This window comes from Aythya marila, assembly GCF_965140915.1.
Source record: "Aythya marila genome assembly, chromosome: 21".
Lineage (NCBI taxonomy): Eukaryota > Metazoa > Chordata > Aves > Anseriformes > Anatidae > Aythya > Aythya marila.
This window is the reverse complement of record NC_139062.1, coordinates 6731616-6753655: the sequence shown is the minus strand read 5'-3', so window position 1 is coordinate 6753655 and position 22040 is coordinate 6731616. Positions and strand designations below refer to the sequence as shown.

The 22040-nt window shown below is 40.4% G+C and overlaps 1 protein-coding gene across 3 annotated transcripts in view; it reads right to left on the bottom strand.

Moving 5' to 3' along the window:
* CAPZB (capping actin protein of muscle Z-line subunit beta) overlaps nucleotides 1-22040 on the bottom strand; it is a gene marked incomplete at its 5' end in the record, with an annotated part of 62859 nt that overhangs the window by 10863 nt on the left and 29956 nt on the right. For all 3 annotated transcript variants that reach the window (XM_082777048.1, XM_082777049.1, XM_082777047.1), the window contains 4 exons: nucleotides 2356-2472; nucleotides 2998-3139; nucleotides 15836-15949; nucleotides 21026-21147. In XM_082777048.1, coding sequence (XP_082633174.1) covers nucleotides 2356-2472; nucleotides 2998-3139; nucleotides 15836-15949; nucleotides 21026-21147 — 495 coding nt within the window. The remainder of the gene's footprint in view (nucleotides 1-2355; nucleotides 2473-2997; nucleotides 3140-15835; nucleotides 15950-21025; nucleotides 21148-22040) is intronic.

The window sequence follows — 22040 nt, the reverse complement described above, 5'->3', positions numbered from 1 at the left end:
GCATTTTCATAAGAAGTTGCAAACGCTCCCCATAGCATTTCAGTGAGACATGCCCAGCTCTCTGTAGTTGCCAGAGGTGGTAAATCAGGAGGCATTCCATTAGCTGTTCCTTTGCGCCTGCTCCTGGCCTCTAAGTTAATCATTCCAGTCAACGCTTGAAAAGTAACCAATTTGCAGCTATGAGGCAAAACTGATTTCAAAGTAATGGCTCTCAACAGCCTTGCCTTTCCAAGCATTGAAAGGTTCTCTGTGCCATCAGTTTATAAGCCAGGATATTACAAAGCTTGTGAACACTTCAAACGCTTCCACTGAAATATACGGACATCTGCTCTTCACATTTTAGGATCAAAGGTGGTCAAGTACCTTAAATGTTGAGTTTACCAAAAACATGAACAATTTATCACAGACAAAATTATTTCAAAATTATGCTTAGAACAACAGATTACCAATATTGTCTAAGTTAAACAGTAACATGCCATTCAAGAGAGAACTAAAAGCTACTTTCAATGCTTAAGTTCACTGCAGGCTGTATAAAAAGCCCATCAAAAAGTACAAACAAAACCTGCTGTCCCTAGGTAATGGGGCAAACTGATTTTACAGCACAAAAAGCAAGAGCCTGGCACTCAGGAGTTTAGTCCAGCTACAGCCAAATAAGCAGCTCAGGACAAAGAGCTCCTTTTCCCATAGCACACCTCAAGGCACGATGAAGATCTCGTTTTCTGTGCTGGATTCTGACGAAGCCTGTCCCGTTAAGCCTGCAAAGCAGAAAATCTCCAGCCCAAAGCTGAGTTTTAGATTTTAAGTTTCCTTTGTTTGTGCAGAAGCAGTGCATCATTACCCCAGTGGCTTCTTTATGGTTACTTACATTGGAAGCAGGCCCCTGCTTTAATGCATCACATATGAATTAAATGGTCTACTGTTAAAATGATGACAGAAGCATGAATCTCCCCACTAAAGCTAAGAGAGTGAAAGTCAAACTAAACAAGGCCCAGCACTTCAGGCCAAGGTGTACTGAGGACACCTATTCTCAACAGACTCTTGTTTTTTTTGGCAAAGCTCTCACACACCATAAGGCCATGGCTCGAGTCAAGCCCTTGGCGTCCACTTCACAGCTATGATTTAAAGTCTTAGGAAGGCCTGTGATTAAATATTTGTCCGGGTCACCATAACTCGGGTGTAAGTACTGCAAATGTTTTAAAAGAGTACACAATGCTCAAAACTGTCTCCAGACGCCTTTTTCTCCCCTCCTGCTCTTGCAGCAGCCTCTTTTGTAAATCAACGTGGAAAGAAAAATCACCTAGGAGCAAGCTTCTGTGACTACAATGCTAATTCAATTCAGTTCCTCTCTCTGCCATCACTGATCCTTTGTTCCCTCACCTGCCTCAAACCTCTACAAAACCATGGAGTGTTTAACAGCCTGCATTGTCCTTTGTATCAAAACCAATGGTCTGCCCTGGGAAGTCTCATAAAGGAGTCTTAGCAACTGTCAATCTCTCTAGCCACTCACAACCACACAATACGCCTCCTGTCCCCCAGAGTTTATTACTCCTCTTGAGTCACTGACTTCCACAATCCAGATCTTGAGCAACCCCAATTCATCAGCAGCACGCCATAAAGAGAAGGGACCCTTTGGGCAGGTGGCTGGGGCAGAAGCACCTTCAGCCAGTGAAGTCAGTGTCTGACAGGCAAGACCTGGCAGACCTAAGATAGCAGCACTGCCTGAACAGCCATCAGTGTGGCACCTTCCCTCTGAAAAATGGCTTTCTCAAGAAGTCGTCTAAGTAACTAGAACTGGCACAAAAAACAAATGATTAGAAGATATTTATTTATTTAAATCATTGTCCTGGTACAGCAGGATGAAAAATAATGAAGAAGGATACTAGAAGATACGTGAAGCCTAAGAACAGAAGAATCCTAGGGTCTATGCAAAATACAGGTCTGGCCTACCTTGCTTTTTAAAAAAAGAGATGTAATGTTTTTATAATCCTATTGGAATTTTCTAGTAATGAAGTGGGCAAATCTTAAAGATAAAATGATCTGTCCAGGCAACACATGCAGAAGTATAAAAGTTTAAGAGTACCAACCACAAAACCAAGACTTAAAATAAAATCTGAGCTCCTACTGAATATTTTGTATTTCTAATTGAAAGCTATTCTGCCATCAGGCAAAGCTGAAAGGGCTTCCTGGTAATCACACGACTGCAGATTAACTGCTTCACTGGGCTGCATATGAAGCAGGAAAACAGATGTTTATACAACACCTCACAAAATAAACTTTTTGTTCCCAGCTGAGGCTACTGGATATATAAATAAGGCAAGGGGCTGTAGGGTATTCCAGTGCAATTTGCAGACCTACCTGTCTGGTAAGGCTCCCGCCAAGGTTCATGGTACCAGAACCAGTTTTATTAGTCTGCAACCACAGCATCACTGTGGAGGTCAGCTTGTAATGAGCAGTACGGCCGCTGGATTTCTCCTAGAAGTGGAAGGATAAGAAAAAGGAAAGACACAAAAGATTAAAACCCCTCCAAAAACTAAAAGGTGGCTGGCCCCAGAGATTGCATATGCAACAGGAGAGGTACGTTTAAGTGCACGTACAGAGCACAGTCTATTTCTGACAGACAATTGCAAGCATGCACCTTTCTACAATTTTCCAAAAGCAAATCTAGCTAGAGCAATTTAACCTCCCATTACCTTGTTTTTATTACCTAATTTGTGGTATTTATCTGTAGACCTTTACATTAAAAAAAAAAAAAATCTCAGAATCACACACACAGAAAGTAACATACTTTCAATTCTTCTGGGATTCTTTTTGATTACAGCCCTGACTTATCTTTATCCAAATTGCTTCAGGGAATTTTCAAAAATTAACATGGAAAAGAAGTTTACAGCCCCTAACACAATATTGTATTGTTCAGTGGAACACCTGTGCTCGTTAACTGTCTGGAATTAACTGGGTTTTGTTTTCACTTAGGAATATCAGCTGCCCCAGAGGCTGTACCTGAACCTCCACCACGTGGATGGAATCCCAGCATCCCTTAATCTTCTTTGATCCATCTCCAGCTTTCTTAATGAGGATCACACCAGCAAAACCATGATCCAGATCCCAGAGGTAGACAGAGGAGACTCCACCTTCAAAATACCTGCAGGATGCAATCCAATAGGTATGTTAAAAGTAAACAACATCTAAATCAGAGTCTAATAATAATAATACAGAATCTTTATATCCTACCAAAGATTTTTAATGGTAAGACAGCACTCTCTCAATAGTTAGATACCTGGAAACACACCAGTTCATATCATCTTATAATACACATTTTAATTACAAAAAAACTATGTTTCTGTAAAGGAGAATAAAAGTCTAGTGAGAAACAAAGCTAGCTATGCTTTTCTACAGTACTTGAGCAAACAATTCGTCTTTAATTGCATTCCAATTAAATGTAACAGCTGGTGAAAACACAAGCTACAAAGTAGGCTGAGTGTAAGACTTTATTTTACAGTTGGTTTTCTTTCCCCCCCCTTCTCTCCTGCTATTGGGCAAGGCTGGAAGTTCTTTACAACAAGGTCTGCTAATTAAGACAGAAGGGAGCAAGTAAGTAGCTTTATGCTGCTGTCTCAAGAGTTTGTGTGAAGATAACTTACTGATTTATTCCAAGTGGAATTGAATCAAAACCCAAAGTTCTTAGAAGAGATGCTGTCTAGGTTCACATATTATTCCAGCCTCAGATACAGTAGATGACAGAAACCACCTAAATCTCAGGTTTCTGGTAGTACAAAGTACACTGTTAGAAAACTAACAAAACAATGACATCTGCAGAACTCAATTCCTTTACAGCACTACTGCCAAGCTCCTTACGTGCTAGATGAAAGACACTTTAAAATAATGGTAAACAACCCAAGGCTGTAGGAAGGGTGATGCACAAGGAGCAAATTTGGCTTCTAGAAAAATGAAACTGTAACCTACCGCATTTAACAACCGTCTCCATTCTCAAGTTATCAAAGAGCCATAATGAGCATCACACAAGAGGGAATACTTGTCATGGCACACAACTCATAGATCTCATTGATGAACTCAATGCTGCACAGAACCACCACCTCTGGTGAAAGGTTAAGGAAAGGAGGAGAGGCAGCTTCAGCAAACACAGATGAATGACAAGAAATTTTAGTAGTCAGATGGTTTTTATTCTGACTGTTCTGCAAGTATGTATATAAAGAAAACAAAACACCTGGGAATTTCTTGTCTGAAGGAGAGCAAAAGCCCATCACCCAGAGAAACGAGGAGCTTTTGTGACAGACAGTTCCCAGGAGCCCTGCAGATTAAGCAGCTCCGTGTTCCTGCACCTCGCTGGCACGAGTGGCACAATCACAAAGATGTGCAAGTGACTGCATGTTTCTCCTCAGCAAGAGAGGACAGAATCACTCATTGCCGACGTGAAAAACTTGTTGAAACCTCCCATCTTCATGTTCTCCTCCTTTCTAAACATGATCCTGACAGTTATTAATGGCATGTAAGATTTCATTTATTGTGTGTTTTGGACTTTGTCTTAGCTTGAAGTGCTGCAGATTCAGCGACGCTAACGTATCCTTTTCCACAAGCCAAGAGAAAAGGTATCAGGAAGGTATTACAAATAGCTTATGTAGCTTTGAATGTTTTCTCTGCATTTACAGATGGGTCCAGTATATATATATATATATATATATATATATATATATATATATATATTTTTTTTTTTAAGGCAGAGAGTCCCTAGAACAACCCTGATTCTCCTCAGTAGTGTGCATCCATGCCTATACCAAAATCAGTGCTGTCCCAAGGAGTGTATACGACTTCATGTTAACTCATCACACATCATTTTATTTTCAGTGGTTGCCTACTGCTAGTCACCAACAAGCTTAGACCAGGCATTTAGGAAACAACCATACACAGCACTGCCCTATGATATTTGTTAGGCAACCGAGAGCATGCCATCAAAGGAAAGCCCTTAGCTCCACAGGCATGCTAAAGCCAGACTTCCAGCAGGCAATTTAAACCTAACAAACCAACAAACACCATATCCCCTGGGGAATTCACAAATGGATTTTGTTTAATGCAGTTAACAGGAATTTCAGTCCCTCAGCAAAGCTGAGCTCCAACCTGACTGATGCTTCCTTTGACCAAAGAACAGTTTGACCAGTTTGACTCAAAGACCAGAGAACACAAAGCACCGCCCATTTCCACAGAAAGTTTGCTTGAAGTATTCATATAAAAAATAAGTGATTTCATTCAAAAAGAACTGAGAAATCGCTGAGAATATTAGTGCGTACAGACAGTTTCCCCTATTACACACTTTATGAGCTTGCTATGAGCATGAAACATTAATTAAGACAGGGACTGAAACAAGGTTTTGGGAAATTTATTCTTACCTACTGTACTTTGATCCTAATGACATGAAACAGGAAAAAAATCATTTTTATGTGGTTCACCTTTATGAGATTTTACATAAAGGCTTTTGTGGGTATTTTAAGAATGTGCTAAAATGTTGTCTGAAACCACATAAAACCATCTGAAGAACCTCCTGCCAGAACTAACAGTGCACACATGGAAATGCTTTAACTTGCCTTTGTATATTTAATGAATCAAATATAGTATTAATATTGTTTTAAATACTAACATGCTATTTCAATAAAGTTGCTTTGACATAGTCAGATCCAGTATTTTGAGACTCAAACAACAATGCCAGTGATTGAACCATTATGAATCCAAGGCATGCCGGGATAAATATTAGCCAGAGCCTCCTCTGTGTTCCACCAATACATAATAATTCCAAAACATCACTCATTCTTCACGGGGAGAAAATATATAGAACAGGTCACAACATTAGATTTTACCTTTCCCCATGCAGCAACTAAAATGTACTGAAGTGGGATTTTCTGAAGACTATCAAATCCCATGAAAGCCATGTTGGAAGAGGGGAACATTACTTGAAACTTGTTTTCTTCAAGAAAAATTTATTAGTAATACAGGTTAATTGGCTGCTACACGAAGAAAAACTGGATGACAGACAAATTGTTAGGAATTTAAATCTACACTCAAACTTGGCCTTGCAACAAATCCAGACTATCTCCAAGAAACCCCTTCACCACAGATTAAAAAAAAAAAATAAAAATCAGCCCTTACTAAAATCCGAGCATGAGAGAGAATCAGCTTGGAAAAAGTTCCGGGAAGGCATAAACAGGCATCTTCCCTGTGATGGAAATGGATGGGCAAACCAGAGCACATACCCATCAGAACCAGAGGCAGTATTTGCAGCAGAACAATTTGAAAGCCCCCCACAGATCCTGGATGGAACAGAATTTTATTTGACCCCCTGTTCTTGATACACGTTTTTGGTATGTTACCCTCCTGTTTTTAAGTGGCACATCTCTGTTTTCTAGAGCTTGAGTTCTCTCCCAAGGTATCCAAGGCTCAACATAAGGCAATCATCACTTCTAAGATGGGCAAGAGACCCGATGTGGGAGGAAAACTGCAGTTCCTAATGGGGTACCTCAGAAACATCCCCAAAGGGTAAGCTGTTCTCAAAGGATGGCAATTCAAAGAAAAACTATCGGTCCTCTTCTGCATAAAAGCACAGACCTTTCTTGCGCAGAGCACAAGGGGGACAGTCCCTGCACTTACCTACAGGCAGAAGTTTGTTAGAGGAACAACAAAAAACAGTCCCATGGTTGTCATGAGCCAGTCATGGCCCTTGACCAACATGCTAAAGGTTACGCTGCCAAACTACATCTGTCTGCTCCGAGGACAGAGTTCTTCCATCTCCGGTAAAACCACCTTCTATAAAGCTGCCCAGGAAGTTGGTTGAGTGGCATATGGCCCAGCAAAATCACTCTTTCTCTCTGCAAAATTCAGAATAGCATTCCACTCAAAATCAATTCTAGTTTTAATGTCATGATCAAACACTTAAGTTTTATATCCGTTACTCATCAACCACAGAACTCCTGGAAAAAGCTGTTTTATACAAAAAATGTCACACTCAGGACTGACCTACTTTATGAACGCAAGAATAAAAGAAAATATTTAAGCTAAGAGTGATCCAAAGCTTTATGAAGTGTTTGAAGTTTAAGCGGGTGGAGAGACAGGATGGAAACTTGTTTAAGGAACTTGAGCTGTAACCAGGCTGAAACAGAAAAGACCGTGGCCAGAACAAAGCCATAACTTCAAGAGGGACCTATCAGGGGAGGAAATCCCCAGCTTCCAGCAGATACCTCAGTAAAGGAGGACAGATTAATCATTTTGTTTTACCGCTAAATAACAGATCAGAAAATACACCACAACCTTCCCAATAGCATTCTATTTCTCAGAAGCCTTACAAATGAATGTTGGACTGTATGCTGAGAAAATAAGTTTCCACCACACAGCAATAAAAACAAGCTATGACTCTCAATTACACTCTAGAACCAAATCACTCATCCATAAAAACACTTGTGTATTTTCCAGTAAGGAACGGAGAGCCAAAGACAGTGGGTGGGTTTTTCTATCTGGCTTATGACTCCTGCAGCACACAAAACCCTGATGCCAAAGTACCCATACCTGGAATCTCAGAAGGACCACGAGGATCTTCAAAAGAGTTGCAGTATTTCAAATTGGCTCTTGCAAAGCAGCAAAATATATTTATATATATGTGTGTGTGTGTGTGTATAAATTCCCCTCTCAATGTTGCACAGATACCTTTTCCAACTAGAGAAGTTCAGCACAGAAAGGGAAGTGTCTCCATTTAGATCAATTTCTTCCAACAGACCTGTCTTTAAAAAAAAATCTGCCCCAGAGGAAAATATTGAGCATTCACCCTACAGATGTTTTCACTACAGTGACAATGATCAAAGTCACAACCAGAGAAGCTAGTGTCTAACAGCAACCAGACACGTTACCTGAAAGATGAAGTGAGGAAGCTGACACTTCAACTATTATAAAAACAGACGATGCTAATGGCAAACGACTTGGTAACAATCCCCCAGTCCTCCCCCTGTGCTTGCTTGTACCCCGTAATTTCAAACCAACACAAACATGAAGGAAACGGGAAATTTTAGCAACCCACTCCCTACCAAGCCCAAAACATTGCTGAGGTGTTTATTCAAATCACCTGCAACCTTGTAGCTCAAAGGGGAAAAAAGTTGTTAGGACAACATCAAGAGATGAGAGTTGTCAGTAAATGACTTCACTGCCTGTGCCCAGCTTTCTAGTAATGAGGCTTGAGCGTCTTTTCTTTACTAAAAAGGGCAGGTTGGTACCAGCAACACACCAGGACTTAACTCTTCTCCCACTGAATACAGTGGATTTCAAATTCTTCTCTCTCCCCTTCTTTGGTCCCAGGAGTGTAACTGCATAATGCTTTAAGAATGTTACCTAAATACTTACAAGGAAGAAGGTAAAATGTTTGTGTATTCAGAGCAGCTGTTTTTCACCACCGTTTATGAACGCAGCCCAAAGTATGCCCACGGACTCTGTACAGGTATTTTACAGAAATTCTTTCCAGCATACACAGGTGCAAAAATCCCTGGAGCAAACATACCAATCTCGTTAGGTATGTGTAACTTCAATGCCAGTTGTACTTAAAAGCACACATCTGGACCGTGGTGGGATGACTCAAACTGTGAAGCAGAGTTGTGAAGTGTAGGAACTCTGCATGGAAGGAAAACAGTATCCAAACAATGGGATCCTGAAGGCTAAATATCTTCCAGAACCTCAGATTTTGTGTTTTCTGGTACCTCTCATTATTAAAACAGAACACAACGCTGTATTGCTCACATTTTCCTTACCACCCAATTGCTCTTGGCAGATGGAACCTAATGACCAAATCCTTCTTGGGAAGTCACCTCGAAACAGTTCCATTAGACAGCTAATAACGAAGACAATGGGTCACTTTGTAACACGGCCAAATGCGTAACCGGTTCATTACGCACAAGGAAGCACCAACTGCTACCAAGTCTCTCACTCACACCCATCCACTCAACCAGCGTGCTCTGCAGAGACAGCCCACAGCTCCATCAACCAGCAGTCTGACACATTTTAGATGCTGCCAGCTACAATTCAAATACGGGTAGGAGGGGAAAAGGCAGCAGCAGCAGCCTTGCGTGTCATGTACTACGCGTGCCAGAGTCTGCACAGGCTACAGATTTCGTGTGAGAGACTTCTCTTTTCAAATGTGCATTTATCAGATATGCTGCAAGATGGCTAGGACTAGTTCTTACTCTAGTCTTCAAATTTCCATCATGAGAACACCGTGCATTTGTGACAGAAGTTAATTTCTGAGTACAAACACAGACATGTATTATTAGAGAGAATCAGTTCAAAAATTCCAGATCACAGTAAACTGATACTTTAAAATCTAGTCCCGCTCCATTTTTGAAAGTATGTAAATCACCTCATTTTAGGGATTTAAAACCTTCAGAGAGCGGTGTTTCAGAATAATGCTGCATCATCAGCACTGGCCTCATAACCCGAGCTCGCTCTCTCCAGCATTCAGATTTTATGTAATCACACAGAACCGTGGGAACCCAAGGGAAAACTCCTCTGCTGAAAATCGCAGATTCAGAAGATAAGAATGCAGTCTGTCCAGAAATGCTCCAAAATGAAGCACCCAAAAAAAAAATAATCAGATGAAGAGCAACTAATTTAGTTTTTACAGCATGTAAGTATACTTTATTTTTCCTCTTCTCTTCTAAATTCACTCTGTATAATGCCTAACAACTTCAATTTTGGAGCTGTTTTGAGTTTTAAGCTGGCTACGGGTGAGCTAAAGAAGGGACCCCAACACTGGTCTGTTTACACTTATGTCTAAACAATTTCCTTGGGAAAACATCATGGTTTTAATTTTAAAAGCACACGGACATTAAAGCAGCGAGCATCTTGGCAGTTTAGGTCTGTCTTATGAAACTTCATCTTGTACTTATCAGTCTAACCCGGAGGCAAGAATCACACAGATGACATAATCCTGATGTCACACCCTATTGTGCAAAAGCCTAGCCAGCAGTGAGATGGAAAGTCAGGTTTCCTTAGTGCTAGGATGCATAACAAATGCATCTGGATTCAATCTGCAGGGCCCTTGCTGTGAAAACCACAGTAACTATCATGCCCAAGAGAAAGCCATCACAAAGGGCTAGTAACCATTAATGAGGAACAGTGAGCTAATGGCAATAAAGTCACTTCAAAGCTTTCCATGGGTTTTTAGTTTAGGCAAACTAAGTTTACATCTAAACACAGACAGAATGCTTATATAAAGAGCTTGCAGCTGCCTAATCACTTTGTGAGCTGAAAGTTACACTGCGGGCTGCAGGGAGCGAAGCTCAGCGGCTGCTCCCCCATGTATAGCTACAGGCAGGAGCACTGGTAGTGTCTGCTAACCCCAAATCATTAATTACATCCCTTACATCTGGTCCTCTCTTTTTATTTACTTGGTGGGATAGGTGCATGTTCTGTATACAAAATAAATCAAATTTGGTCAAACCGATAAATATAACAGTTCCTTCAAACATTCTCGGAAGCACAGAGTGTTTTCAAAATCAGAGAGGAATGAATTCCGCTCAGAGGATCTCATCAGATCACGTAAAAGGATGTATGATACCAGGTAAAGGGGTATAGAAAGTCAGGGAAGAACACATGAGATGACGACTGTAGCAGCAATCTGAAAGAGTTAAAGTTGGAGGGCGGCCCTAATACAGTTTTGCCATTGTTCCCTATGAAGTGAAGTAAGGAAAGGTTAACACCAGAGGTGGTTCATGCACAGAACCCAAAACAAACTAAGGCAAAAGGTAAGAACAGCTAAAAAGAGTAAAGTTATCGAGAGCTTCCAGGACATTTGAAGACACTCAGTGGTAGAGACAACATCAAAAAGTTCAGTGGTGAAGAGCCAGAGTCTAGCCAAAATGAGACATCCCTGACGTTGAGCAAATCAAGGCTGTTCAATGAGATAAAACATTAATAAAAGTCACCCCTGAGCATTCTCATAGTTAAAAGGCATGGGTGCCATCCTCAGCATTTCTAATACCTAAGAACATTAAAAATACATCATAAATTTGAGTGACAAACTCCATTTCAGACAACTGCAATCCAAGATTCAGTAACAAGAGGATTATACGCAATGAAGACATATTTTAGAGGTCAGTCCTCTCCCAGACCTCCTTCCACTCCTATCAAATTCCTCATCCAGAGCCCTAACGTAAGTTGAAAATAGATCAACATCAAAACAAGGGCAGAAGCAAAAGTTCAAGGCTTCATGACTTATTCTGTTGAAGGAACTCAAAGCCCTAATCAATAAAAATATTCTGAGGAGCAGAATGACTCTAAATGCATGTCAGGTTACTAAACTAGTCCAGAGTTGCCAAAACTCATCTTGTTTGTAGAGATACTCAGATCAGCAGCATCCTTCCCCAGGGAGGTCTATTTAATCACTTCAGAAATGATTTCTTCCAGACAACAAAGAGCGATTAGATTACTTAATTAAAGCACTGATTATCTCCAACCCAAAACAACAGAACACAGAATCTAAAATGAATAGATTTATCCAGACGCCCTGGTCCTCATTACGCTTTGATTTCAATCAATTGCACACACACGTCAAGAGAAGGGCAATAAATTACAACCATGTGTTTGAAGAAACTATCTTCACAATATTGAAGTGGAAAGCCAAAGCTCTAACTGAATGGTGTAAGATATTAGACTTCCATCTGGGAATAATAACTCACTGAACAAAAACATACCAGGGCATTAGCTTCAGGCAGTGTCTGAGTTAAACCTGGCAGCAGGAGATCAAACTTAAACAGTTGTTTTTCTGGGAAAGTGACATGCACTTTGGTAAAACAATAACTAAAAAATATGCTTGTTGTTTTGCACATACAATAGAGAGCCTAGTATTGGTGTGCTTCGACCCAAGGAGACATGAACATTTCTCCAGAAATAAAAGGTGGGCAATCCAGTGATGCTTAAAAAGCAGTTTGCATTAAAACAGACCCTTACAGGAAATAACTTAGGAGGCACTGATGATTCCACGCTCCAGAAAATTTTTTCTCTTCAAGCTTTCATGATTTGAAACTATTTTATGGGATCCTACAAGACTTTTCCACTTGTTCTCACACTGTACTCGTTCTGTGTGCTGGCCAATAAGCTTTTCGAGACAAAACTCAAAAGAAAGACCAACCACCAGTGAACAAATCTGAATGGATTATTTCACACAAATTGTTAACAAATGCATAACAGGCTGTTTCCCTCAAACCACCCACGCTAGCAGGTGTCATCCCCTTGGGAAATGGCAAATACATGCTGATGACTCACTAAATGTAGGTGGATACTTACCACACCTGATTACAAAGAAATCTAAAAAGGCATGGTATGTGGGCCAAATGGGACTGACAGAAGGAAAAACTGAAACTATTACAATTTTACAAGAAGCCCAAAACGAACTCTGTGAGATATTATCACTTACTGCGCACAAAGGTAAAAAGGGAGATAAACCAAAGGAATCTTGGACCTCACGCTGGGTGCTGAGGGGAAAGAGCACGTATTCTCAAAAGTACTTATTTGTATTTGGAAAATAAGCATCCTCCTCTTCTGCTCCCTGCTGGGATGACCAGTAAGAGATGCATTCTAAAGCTGGCGAGTGAAGCAAGCATCACGCAGAGCATCTCAGAAATAAGTGCTTACAAGGTATTAATTTAGGCCAGGGCAGGAAATGCTTCATCCCTTTATTTTTGTGGTTACTATTTTGTCTCAACGAAAAGCCTTGTACATCCTTTCACAATCACTTATCAGCTGTTTTCGATGCATTGAGAACTACAATCTAAAGCTTAAGTTTCAAACTCCCTCAGCACCCAACTATAAGCTACCACTCAATGTAAGAAATCCAAGCATACCGCAGGCAGGTTTTTGTTGTTGTTTTGTTTAAAATAATAAAAAAAAATTAAAAAAACTTCGCTTTTTTGTATACAGGTTCTTCTGGTGCAATCAGCAACAAATTGCTCGTGCAGCCTGAACTCACATCCACCCATGATCTTCCTCTTCTAGCCCTAGGAATCAATGACAAGGCCCCGCAGCGCAGTGTCCTTCTGTGACTGGCTACAGGACTGCAACCAAAAGATCCAGCTCTTTAGTCCAGCAAGGCTGAGAAACAAAGCCACAAAATGCTTTCAAAAACCTAGCAGAAATCCTCATTCCAAGAACAACGCAGGAAATTCAAGCACCCTGGAGCCTGGTGTTCTCTGTGAATGACTGCTTACACAGGATTATTTTTGTATGAGCTGTTACCTCTCTACCATAAAACAGCATAACTGAGGTTAGAGGTGTAGATCAAAACCATTCTCTACCCCGTCCAGAAGGAGGCAGAAGAGGCTCTTAAGGGACTGCTGTGTTAGACCTTGGTCCATCAAATCAGAGCCGCCTTTTCATCCTCTTAACCCGCAATGAAATCTCAGTCTAAAAGTGCAACAACTGCTGCACTTAAACTCACTATTTTTTTTTTTTATAAAGAAAGTCCTTATAACGTGAAGTATTAGTGTCACCTACAAGCAGGCTGTCTGGAAACCCCATCCAAGTGCACAGGGACAATGAAAGTCACTACAGGATAATTCAAGAAACTTTTTTTTGCCTACAAAAACCTACAAAACCTGCCTCCGAAAATAACATCACTACTAGAAGGTGTGCCCCTGTTATAAACCCTCCCAAATAACAAAAATCATCATTTCCACAGAAGATACAGTATATACAGTATCAATATACAGTATCAAAGACTGCCAAAATACTACCCCCCCCTTTATTTTATTTATTTATTTTTTAACCCAGCAGTATTTTTCAAACGAGCCTGAATTTTTTCACAATGCTGGAAAATCCCTGTTGTGACTGGGTCTGCAATCTGAAGTGACAGTGATAACGTTGTACTGGAACTGATGCATCACACGCTCCTTCCCCAGTGCTGCCAGCTGCCAAACTAGAAGGCCAGTGACACCTCTAGCAGCCAGCACTCAGACCTGCACAGTGGGTACACAGAATTAGCAGACCATGGAAATTACATCACTGCAACTGCCACCGTGTTCTCACCTCCAACCTTCCCACACTTAAGACTCCCACAGGATTTCAGCAGCTGTTCTGCCGGTAATTGTTACAGTCATTCCCAACCTGGTATGTTGGCAAGACCAGCGAGCTGCAGTGTGAAAAGCTGGCAATTGTTAGCCCACCTCATTTTTTCCCCCTCCAATCTCCAAGTGAAAATTAAGCTTTTGCTGTCAAAATACCAAATCCAATTGTCAAGGAAACTGCAGAGTCCAACTACAAAAACAAAGCATGTTTTTATCCAAACCTCTATTGTAGGTAAAGTACAAATCATTTCCAATTTCAAGCATGAGGAACCCTTCAAGTGGTCAGGTTAAGTTTCCCTAACTTTGCAAAATCTTTCCAAAAATACCACAATTTTTACACCACTCAGCAAAATGTAAGCCACCCTTCTCCTCTTTTTCTGACACATTTTTGAGAACGTTACATGCATCAAAGTGCACCGTGCTGACAGATGCTCTTATCTAGTCTGACTATTCTGCAAGTCACAACGCCTCAGTCACTTCTGGTTGATGCCACAAGAATGAAGTCTTTGTGAGAGATCCCTCCTGCAGCCCCTCTAACACACTGCCTACAAAACTTGGACTGGCAAACTGAAAGATGAAATTTGGTAAGATCTCTCCTTTTACTTCCCTACAATATATTAAGGCCACTATTGTACCACATGCTGAGCAGGGTCAGACGACTCACCCAAGTCTGAGAATAACCTGTACTGCGCTTTCCTTTCTACAAATTAAATTTCTTTAGAGCAGTTACCATATTCAGCTGTGACTTCATGGTCAATGATCACAGACGGATTCAAAAAGACAGCCTTGGTTCCCTAAGCCTACTCATTTTTGTCTTAGTGAACAAAGCACCCTACTGGTCTGGTCTGCACCTGAAGAGTAACTGCAAACCTCTTTGCTACATGTGCAAATCCCATTCTTTCACTGAATTCAGATACCTATAACAACTGTTGCTATATGACAAGTTAGTAACTATAAAAATAATGCAAGAAAATAGGTAAAAAGTTGTTATCTGAAAGAGAAGTGTGAAGATTAGACGCCTGGAGAAGCTACACGAAGTCACATCTTAAAAGAAGAAGAAAATTAGCAAGATTTTTTCTTTAACCTGCATTTGTTAGCATTAAAATGGTATAAATTTCAAGTGACATGATGAACTACAGCTATGTTATCTCCAGTTGTGTACACCATGAAGAAGCAACAAAGGTTATTCACCTTTTCATAGTCATTAGGGATCTCTGGTAAGAAAGCAAGCTATCATTGGACAAAACAAAGTTTCTTTGGCTTTGCAACAAATTCTTGCTTTTTAGACTTATTTGTAATCTTACAGAAAGATGGGACAATGTGCAAGTTGCTGCTATATATTTATAGATGTTTTGAGAGTACAGTCCAGAGGGAATAGAAAAAGCAGATGGTTAAAGACTGAACTTAGTCAAGATCAAAGAGAACACAGGTCATTTCAGGACAAAGATGCCATTAATTTATTCAAGAAGAGAGAGAGGGAGGGAGGCAGGAAAGCACTTCAGTTTCTGCCTTTAGCATCAGCTGACAAATTTTATCACGTTTTCAGATCAAGAAATCAGTGGATATATTCCCCAACAGAAGATCAGCTGCTGCCTTCCCTTCTTCCTCAACTATATATTGGTATGCCACTCTCAGAGGCAGCTAGTGACCACATTTCAGACCAATATATCTGCAGGTATTGGGTGCCTGCTGAAGGAAACAAAGAAAGCAGAGGGCTCTGTATGGTAGAACTGACATACAAGTCTCTGTACTGGTCAAAGGCATTGTTGGCTTCCACCTCCAGCTTGCGCAGGCGAGCAGATGGCATGGCACCGTCTTCCAGGGGAGGATCGTACTTGTTACTCCATGGTGATCTGCCAAGGAGACGAGAAAAACAGAGAGAGTTAGACAACAGAGAAACAACAAAACGTCAGAAATTTGTGGGTCACACCTGATCCACAGGAAGGGGACACTGACTCCTCAAACTCCATAGTGTAACTAGGGACCGCTCCCTCTCTTTGTGTTTCTACTGTATAAAAAAAAAAAACATGCTTGGGTTTGAATCTGTTCCTTCTTAAATATTCAAAGGTAAGGCCATACTTGTTACACATGAGATATTTAAAATTATTTTCATGCAAATACATACACTTTGTATAGTTCATTTGGGGTCTGACGATATTTGAGCCAAACTTTACTGTCTATAATTAAGGTCTGACTTCTCCTCCACTAGTGTGATTTAAAATAAATTCTTCTTTTAACACAACATTAGGAAAACGTCTGACCAGTGTGAAGGATTTAACAGGGTTTGTAAAGCTGTAGTTTTTACTATGCGATTTCTGCACGTGTGGAAGAGATTTTGTGCTCTTAATGAAAGATTTGGTATTAAAAGATTAATGGAACCTGTAGCCCATCTGCTTGGGACTTTTCTAATTCCCTTTTTGTAAACCTGCATTCTCCTTTTCATTTTCCCTGTGCATAACCAACCTACATATAGCAGTGGTAGTTTAAGAAAACGTACCTCTACCCTTTGCCTCCTCACTTTTCATAAATAGTCCAGCCAACTAGCACTAGGTCTTAATGCAGTCCATACGTAAGGGCTCTTGCCTCAGTAGCCATTTGTTATTCATTTCTCAGAAAAGCATCTTGTTTTGACATGTTTAATGCAAAGCACAAAGAACAGGCTCCACTTTGCTCTGCCCTCGTGCCTTCAAAGGACTTCAACCCTCTCTGAACAAAAAGGTGAGACATCAGGAAAAGCTAAATTATGTCACAGCAACTCAGGGCAATGATTTTCAGGTGGCAGTTCCCATTTTAAAACAGTTGTTTAAAACTCAGTCACTTTGGAGAAGACAGCTGCAGTAATGTTCGTTTACCTAACAGCTCTCTGAAATCTGGAAGAGAGCCAAACAAAAAAATCCCCCAAAAATCCTATCTGCAGGGTTCCCAAAGGGCACTCCTACACCCACCAGGCAGCACACCCAAAACCAAGCCACACTGGAGACGTTCAGGCAGACAGAGCACTGACCTTGCCAGCAAGTGCAGAGGCACACAACTATTCCCTCAGTACCGTTTATATGATGTGCTTGCTTTTTCTTTCTAAATTTTGAAGGGTAGATTAAAAATAAATAAATAAATCTGTTTTCTGTTAACTCAAAAGACTGTGCTTCTCCATCACGTTCAAGGAAACGGGTGAGCAAAGAATCCCTGCAGAAGACATGGTGGAGATACTTGAACTGCAAATAACAGATCTCTTTGCAGGCTGACAGAATGGGGCTTAGGGAAAGCCTAGCAGCGTTATTCTAGCTAGCAGATTGTGGCATTTTCAACCCATTACAGCTGGAGCCAGCAGCAACTTCACCTAAGAAAAAAAAATTATAACACAACCCTGTAATTTTTTCTTTTTGTGGAAGAGTACTCACAACACATTTAAAAACTTATTTGAAGAAAGACAGATGGACAAGAGCACTTAAATTTCAAAAGTCAGACCTCTAATTCCCCTAAAAGAGAATGTTTTTTGTTTCAGCTAACAGGATTCAGTGTTGTTGGCACCAAATTCCCCATAAGGATTCCATTTAATGGAGTGATCAAACATACTTAGAATGGAAACGTATGGACAAAGGCAGAGACCTTGAAGTCTAATATCAAAAAAAGAAAATGAGGTCTGCTTTCACAATGCAGATTCCACAGCATTTTGATATCCCCCACAAACCTTTTACTACAGGAGCGCTTGCAGAAGTGCCTGCAAGACTACACACCGAAGGCTGCTCCCACAAGCAGCAGTGATACTATGATGAGATGTGAAACTACTCATTTATGGAGATCCAAGAGAGACTCCAGATGTTCCTTTTAGTCTGATCCTTGTTTGATGTGAAGAAAACCAAGTCTATCTAAACACGAGGAAGGAGAAAATTGTGAGGGGCTCAGCACTGAGGATATTAATTTCGCTGAATGACGCCCCATGAAGCAGGTGGGATTATCACCAGAATGGCCAATCATCCCAGCCATTTTTTAAATTTGACTCCCAGTCCGATTATAAAGCCACTCAAAAAAAAAAACAAAAAACCACCTACAAAGCTTGATTCCCAGTGAAAAAGTCTGACTATCTGGCTTCACCTTTCCTGCAGAAATTATATGAGGCTCAGTTGTCCACAAAATGCTTTGAAATCCTTGGATTAGTATAACAAGAAACATAATTAGCAAACACTCTGATAAGAAAATTGAAGTTTAGTTTTAAATGCACAGTAATTGGAGATGTAGCATTTTACAGGCAGGGAATAGTATCTGAGTCCTCATCCACTGTGTGGTTCTGAAAATTTTTGTGGAAATACCAAAAGCTTTTAAAAGCACAGTAAACTCCTCCTAGATTCTGGACTAATTGATTAAATTAGTGTAAGAGCCACTTTTCAGTAACAACTTCAGATTTTATGAGGTATGAATAACAGTGTCTGAACGCAGGCACAGAATAGGATTAACACATGTACATGTTCACGTCACTTGGTTTTCAAAGGCTTTTGCGTTGTGTTGAAGGAAAGAATTTACTTTGTGAAACAGAGCTGAGGCCAATCAATTCCAGAAGGGAGAATCACTTCAATCCAGAACACTTGAACCAAAAGCCTTAGAGAAAAAAGAATTCTTTAACGCCAACAACTGAATACATGAAAAAATAAAATACCTTTTCTGAAAACCCAGTAAGTCCCACATTTTTCTGAGATTTAAAAAACACAAGTCTTCTTACTTCCTTTTAACTACTTACGGATCTTCTCAGCAAAGAAAAGATTGAGCAAATTTCTTTAGGGTTACTTTTGTGCCTGCCTCTGAGAGGGCTGCCAAATGTGCTAATTAAACATGGGGTGCTGGGGAGGGCAGGGAGCAAATGTTATTAGTTATTTAGTTATTGCAGCGTGTCACGGTTCTGTTTAACAAGTGCCTCTCCAATTCTTCTGAGCCTCTGGTGATAAATGCTCACATCAACAGTCTAAATGGGATTCACGGAGACTGTTAGAGACACACTGCAGCCTCAGGGAGAACGCATCTCTTGAAGGACCCACAAGAAATACAGTATCTGTGATGTGCTCCCTTCTTTGGCATCTGTCAGAAAGGATGTAGCTGTGTGCACACATCTTGTGGAGGCCAGGAGAAGCTACCAGAACTCTTTCAGCTGAACAAGCTTTCAACGTCAGAATAGTGCCCTTCAGAACATGAGTGAACACTTCACCACAGAAATGTTCTTACTTCTTGGCCCACTGTAACAAAGGATATATTTAAACAAAAAATCCTCATTGAGATTTACAGTCGGGCACAATCCAGATGCACTGTCAATCTTCACATCCATTAGCAGTCTCCTCCTACTACTTTTAGGGCAAAATCAATCTCAGTATGTTGTCTGCACTGATCGTCTGCAGACAGATAGGCTTTTAGTTTAGGTAAGTACCTTTCCTGCAATTCAAAGTAATTAAAAACAATTTACTTATAAACCCTCACAACTTACCTGCTTCTCTGAGCCAAAAAAAAAAAGTTAGAAGAAAGAAGTTAAAAATTTTCTGGAATTTCACGTTGAAATAGAATATTTGTAACATTCTGGCCAAATGAAGGCAAGTCACTACAGCAAATCTGCACAAAGCAAAGCTAAATTTTAACTGCAGATCAGTTACGATAGCTAGCACCAAAAACATAAGCTGTTGCACCAAGCAGCAAAGAGCCTGAGATGCAACTCAACTGCAACCAGAAGAGTTGGAGTAGCTGAGCTGTTAACGCAGGACAGAAGATGAATGGGGTTCATTACTTCACAGCATAGTGCCCTTCGTTAAGAGAAAAGGGTAAAAGCCAGGTGATGCAATCACAAAGGTTTCTGGAATATAAGTTTTGTGATTCTTAATTAAATATTTGGAACTATGGCACTGTCACTACAGATGTTAAGAAAAGGCAGGTAATGCAAAGAGGGAAACAAATAGCTGTAAGTGTTGGCTGCTGAAATGTAATCATCCTAATGGGACGGGATGGAATAAAACCAAAAAAGAGAAACCACATTCAAAGCAGCTGCCAAAATACTGAACGCTCATCATAGCATTACTCCACTATTGCAGCCCTTTTAATTACATAAAGCTCGTGTTTTTCAAATATTGTCACTGTCTTTATCTATAGTCCTCGATATAAACGAGCTATTTTGGTAGAAAGATTCCTTTTCTTTGCTAAAAAAATGGGGCCAAGATTATCTAAGAGAACTAATGACAATGCACATCCAAAGTCAGACTCAATCCCTTGCAAAAGATGAGTGAAAGAACCTTTCCCAGCTGGCAAGTCCATGCTGCTTTGTTCAAAAAGATGATTTTGTTTAAACTCACTGCTTGCATCATCACTTCTCTGTTGTTATCCATTCCAAAGATTCTACATCCTTGCAAAAATAGGTGGTTTAACTTCACATCAAGGCCACTACAGCCATCTCTTCTGAAGATCCAACTGTTTTTAATCCTCTAAAACATATCTATGCTACAGAAAGCTTAAGAGAAATCTGTTAGTGTCAGCCTTTTAACAAGATGATGGCATCACATTTTAGGCTTGAGTGAATGACTGCAAATCACAGTACAGAAACCACACAGAAGCGCCAAGTTTCTAGGATAAGACATATCTTGTTCCTGCAACAGACAGACAGGGACCTGCCTTGCAAAGGTCATCAGATTAGCAACCATCCAGTCAGCATGTCTGAAACTACAGTCATCTGGAGATGATGTTTGTGTCTTTCTGTATCAGGGAGATATTAAGGACTACTTCCATTGCCACTGCCCTACTCAAGAGAACAGCATTTGAAACAGTTCAAGATTCATCACTGAGAAGAGTTTAATAGTGTTTTTTATTATTATTTTTATTTATTTATTTATTTATTTATTTTAAGACTACAATATTCTGATGTAAAAAGTAAGCCAGTTAGCTCCTTTCTTGGGACATGAACTCACCTATACGAGTCTCCATCTCTGTTGTAGTCACACAATAGATAGTCTTTTCCTACCACCTTATCCCGTGCAATCTTCAATGGCTGATCAACAGAGGAGAGGAGATCTTCACAGAGGCTTGGGACCTGATGGATTGGAGAAAAAACAGAGAGGGAAGAAAGGGTAATATATTAAAATTAGGAGAGACTGGTATCCCTAAGAACAGATTTTGTTATTAATAGCTCACATTTGTCCCAAAGCCAGAAACCTTTAGAAAAAATAAAAGAAATAAGAAAAAAGCCTGCACTTAAATTACAACACAGTCCTAGGCTCCCACCTCCAATAATTTCAGATTTAATTACCTAACCACTAGTGTGGTCCAGCACACTTAAATATATACAGCCTCAATGTTAGCTTCTTGCCAATGACATCTAGTAAAGTGATTGTTGAGGACTGATGAATAAAGGTAAATATTTATAATGGAGTGGAAACTAGGGAGCTGCTAAAAGAATATGCCATCCGTATGCTAGAGAGTATTTTTCACGAGCTCCCACTCTGGGTCGAGTTTAGAATAGTTTCCAGGCAGCTGGCCAAACATTACCACGTTGGCTAATAAAAATACACGTGTGCGCACGCGTGCACTCATGTAAAATCAAACATCTCCTACACAGGTAGCTTATAATGGATTCATAATCCCAGCTGTCTCCATGCACTTCAAGTGGAGAAAGACGGTAAATCTGCTTTTAACATGGCCGAGAAGCTTAGATGTACTGCAAAGAGACAAAATTACATTTTGCAGCCTGAGGCTAGCATGAAAGCAAGCCAAGCAAACAGAGCAAATTCCATCCCATGGTCTCTTGTTCCGGAGCTGATGGTGGCCCTGGTATCAGTATCATTATTCCTAGGCTGCAGGCTGTGGCTGAGCCAGGGGAGGAATTCCATCTCGGGGCATGTGCAGCACTGTGTCACCTGGGGGCTGACTGAACCATCCCGAAGCTGTTATTAAATAATTGGTGTATGGTGTGTTTCCCTCAAGAAA